General features: G+C 39.7%; 1 protein-coding gene across 2 annotated transcripts in view; it reads left to right on the top strand.

Annotated features, from left to right (window-relative positions):
- The window catches only part of LOC126402456 (pancreatic secretory granule membrane major glycoprotein GP2-like), a 26604-nt gene that overhangs the window by 3902 nt on the left and 19162 nt on the right, over nt 1–3540 (top strand). For both annotated transcript variants that reach the window (XM_050064464.1, XM_050064466.1), the window contains exons 2-4: nt 861–936; nt 1885–2126; nt 2507–2663. In XM_050064464.1, the coding sequence (XP_049920421.1) occupies nt 891–936; nt 1885–2126; nt 2507–2663 (445 nt within the window). In that variant the 5' untranslated portion in view covers nt 861–890. The remainder of the gene's footprint in view (nt 1–860; nt 937–1884; nt 2127–2506; nt 2664–3540) is intronic.

Here is a 3540-nt window from a genome sequence, read left to right as displayed (position 1 = left end):
TCTCTATGTGGGGTGGGAGGGTTGGGTTTTCTCTTTTCTTTTTGTTTTCTGTTTTGGATCTTTGTTGTTTTTAACCTCTGTGAGGCACTTTGTGCTACTGTTGTATGAAAAGTGCCATATAAATAAAGTTGATTTGATTTGATTTGATTTGACTTAAGCATGATGTTAGCCTGACCTTAGCGTGATGTTAGTATGACTTTATCCTGAGTTTTGCATGATATTAGTTTAACCCGCCGCCTCCGCGCGCCCGTCGCCAGTCTCCCTCTGCACCTCTCCTCGGGCTCTGCATTGTGTTTTTGTTGTTAAATGTGGCGGTGGAGTGCCGTGCTTGCGGGTACAAAGGAGGCACTGAAAGCAGGGTTCTGGATTGTGGTCGACCTGGACCACAGCTTTATTCTTCAAAGCAAACATTCAATGCGATCCCTGCTGCTGGCATCTCATCCTCAAAAGTACGGCGCCAGAGACAGTTAACAATCTGAATATGGCGTCCCAAAACAAAAGCAAATCTTAAAGCTACGGTGTCTTGCCAGGGACAAACAGTGCGAAATGCTACATTTTTTGTAAAATAGACAACAGCGCCTTCTACTGCCTTAAATAAGTATCTGCCTTACATCAGCATGAGTGTACCCCGATGTTAGCAGGATGTAAGTATGACATTAGTATGACTTTAGCCTGTGTTTTGCATGATGTCAGCACAACTTTAGCATGAGTGTAGCCTGATGTTAACATGAGTTTAACATGAGTTTAGCATGATTTGAGTATGACTTTAGCATTATGTTATTATGAGTTAAGCATGATGTTAGCCTGTTTTTAGCATGACGTTAGCATGACTCAAACATGACCTGCTGTGTCTCTTCCAGCTCTCTGTTAGCTGACTGTCCTCCTCCAACATGCTCCGCCTCGTGCTCTACCTGGCTGCACTCAGTCAGCTCACAGGTAAACACACACCTGACTTCACCCAGCTCCACCTGCACCACCTAAACTCACAGTGTCATCTGTTCTCATAGCTCTGACGAAAAAACTGTTATACTTTGAGAATAAAACTTCAGTATTACAACTTTCATCTCGAAATATTATTATTATAATATATGGTTATTATTATTAAAATATTATGAATATAATCTTTAAAAAAAATCAAATATTATGACTTTATCCTTGAAATAATATCAATGAAATATATACTTATATTATATATATATATATATATATTGCCTAAATGTTACAACTTTAATCTTACATATTTTAACTATAATCTCAAATTGTTCGATTTCTGTAAGTATGACTTTTTCTTCTTGAAATATTACAAACTTACTCTCAAAGCATTTTTCTATTAAACCAGAAGCATTATGATTTTATGTCCAATAATTTCTCTAAATAGTAAAACCATTTTCTCAGAATATTATAACATTTGTCCCTTTTAAGACTTAAATCTCTAAATATTACATTTAAAAAAAAGCCCACCTTGATACGGCGACTCAAATCTCAAGACTTGATTTCTTTTATCTTTAAATATTATGACTTAAAAAACAAAGTTTTTTCCTTGAAATGATAGAAATCAATGTTTGATTTTAATATAAAAATATTATGAATTTACACTTGAAACATTTTGACTTAAATGTTGAAAAGAAAGAAAGAACTTTTCCTGAAATTTTTTTTTTTTTGTCGAATTTCAAACACTTATTTCATGGTTTTCAAAAAATATTGACTTAATCTTGAAGTATTCTCTTGATACTAATATTCCAAATATTGCTCTCTCTTTGAATATTATAAGCTGAATCTCAAAATATTCTGACTTTTAACTTTATTTGTCACTGTGAGCTAACATTTTATTTGCAGCTCTTCCAGATGACTGACTTTATTTCTGAACTCTCATCATGTCTGCAGGTGGACAACAACAACAAATCTCCACCTGCACTGTGACCGGCCCAGCTGTCATTGATTTCAGCAGCAATGTTGGTGCTGTCGGAGATCACTGCGCATACACTCTGGTGTCAGGTGCGGGCCTCCAGGTGATTGGTGCTTTCAAGGAACGCCGCCGTCAAGACGTTAGTTTCTTGGACCATGTGATCCTGCAAGTGGACGGGGCGAGTGATAACGTTCAGCTGAATCAGGGCGGTAAAGTGCAAGTAAGCGACCTGCAGCTACACTGACTTTTAAAAAAGTTCTCATTGGATCAATTCAACAGGCAGCAGAATGTTAACTACCTCACATATGCTGATGATACTCAACTTTATATTTCAGAAAACCATCAAACTTAACAACTTGGTGTGGAGGGTTATTCAGACAGAACTCAGATACTTCACATACTAATACTTCAATGATCACAGACATCACAGAGAAAAGACAACATGTTACTACAAAGACACAAAACAACAAAGTGATGCAAAAGGACCAAACAGGAGTGTTTTCAGTCCGAGGTTAACTTTCAACAAGAAGTTTAATGAATCCAGGCTCAGGTCTAACTGATCACTGGTTTGTTCTCAGTTGTGTTTGTCGGTTTCTGCAGGCGGGCGACACAACGCTGAGCCTGAGCAGCACGCCTCAGACCGAGAACAGCGTGGAGCTCTCAAAGGACGAAAACACAGTCACTGCCAAAGTGACGCTCTCCGCCCACACCATCACTGTCATCTTCGACGGCACCACCGCACACATCCACATGATAGGTGCAGAGATACACATCCTACGTGGTTAAAAAAGTACTTGTTGTGTGTATGTGCTGGATGATGGGGTGTAGTGGGGTCAAACACAAAACCTGACAATGTGAGTCTGGTACAGACCGAAGATTCACAATGACACGAAACAAGACAAGATTCACTGACAAATTAATTGTCTTATACTAAACATGTTTTCCCCACAAAAACAACATACTAACATTATTAGCACAAGCCTATGGCATTATACAGTTACTGCGTAACAGTGATCCACAGCAGGAGCAGGACAGCAGCTCAGATTCCCACCGTCACACCGGTCCTTATTCACCATAAAGCACACTCCTCCTCTCCTCCTCTCCCAGAGTCTGATCGGCATATAGAAACAGAGTCACCTGGCTGAATGGTGCTGTCCAGGATTAAGCCAAGTTTCAGTGAATCATATGATGTTACAGTTCCTGATATCCTGTTGGAAACTGATGGAGGTTGTCCAGTTTATTTTCCAACACCTGTACAATAGCTCAAAGGATGCTAGCTCAGGTGGTGTTCATCCTTCTCCATCTTTTCCTCAATGTTTACCGATGTTTACATTTGAAAACCTCAACCTGGCCAGCTTTTAGTTAGCTAGCAGAAGTCAGCAGGAGGAAACATCTGCGCCTACGTCACAGCTCTTGTCAAGTGGCATAGGTGTGAACCAGGCCCCAGGAAGGACGCTGGGCTTTCACAGCAATTTTCATAGTGGCCAAACAGTGGTACTGCAGTTTCCAGGTTCATGTCAATCAATCAATCAATCAATTTTATTTATAAAGCCCAATATCACAAATCACAATTTGCCTCACAGGGCTTTACAGCATACGACATCCCTCTGTCCTTATGACCCTCACAGCGGATA

Source organism: Epinephelus moara, chromosome 16 (genome assembly GCF_006386435.1).
Source record: "Epinephelus moara isolate mb chromosome 16, YSFRI_EMoa_1.0, whole genome shotgun sequence".
In the NCBI taxonomy this organism is placed as follows: Eukaryota; Metazoa; Chordata; class Actinopteri; order Perciformes; family Serranidae; genus Epinephelus; species Epinephelus moara.
This window is presented reverse-complemented; position numbering and strand designations above follow the sequence as displayed.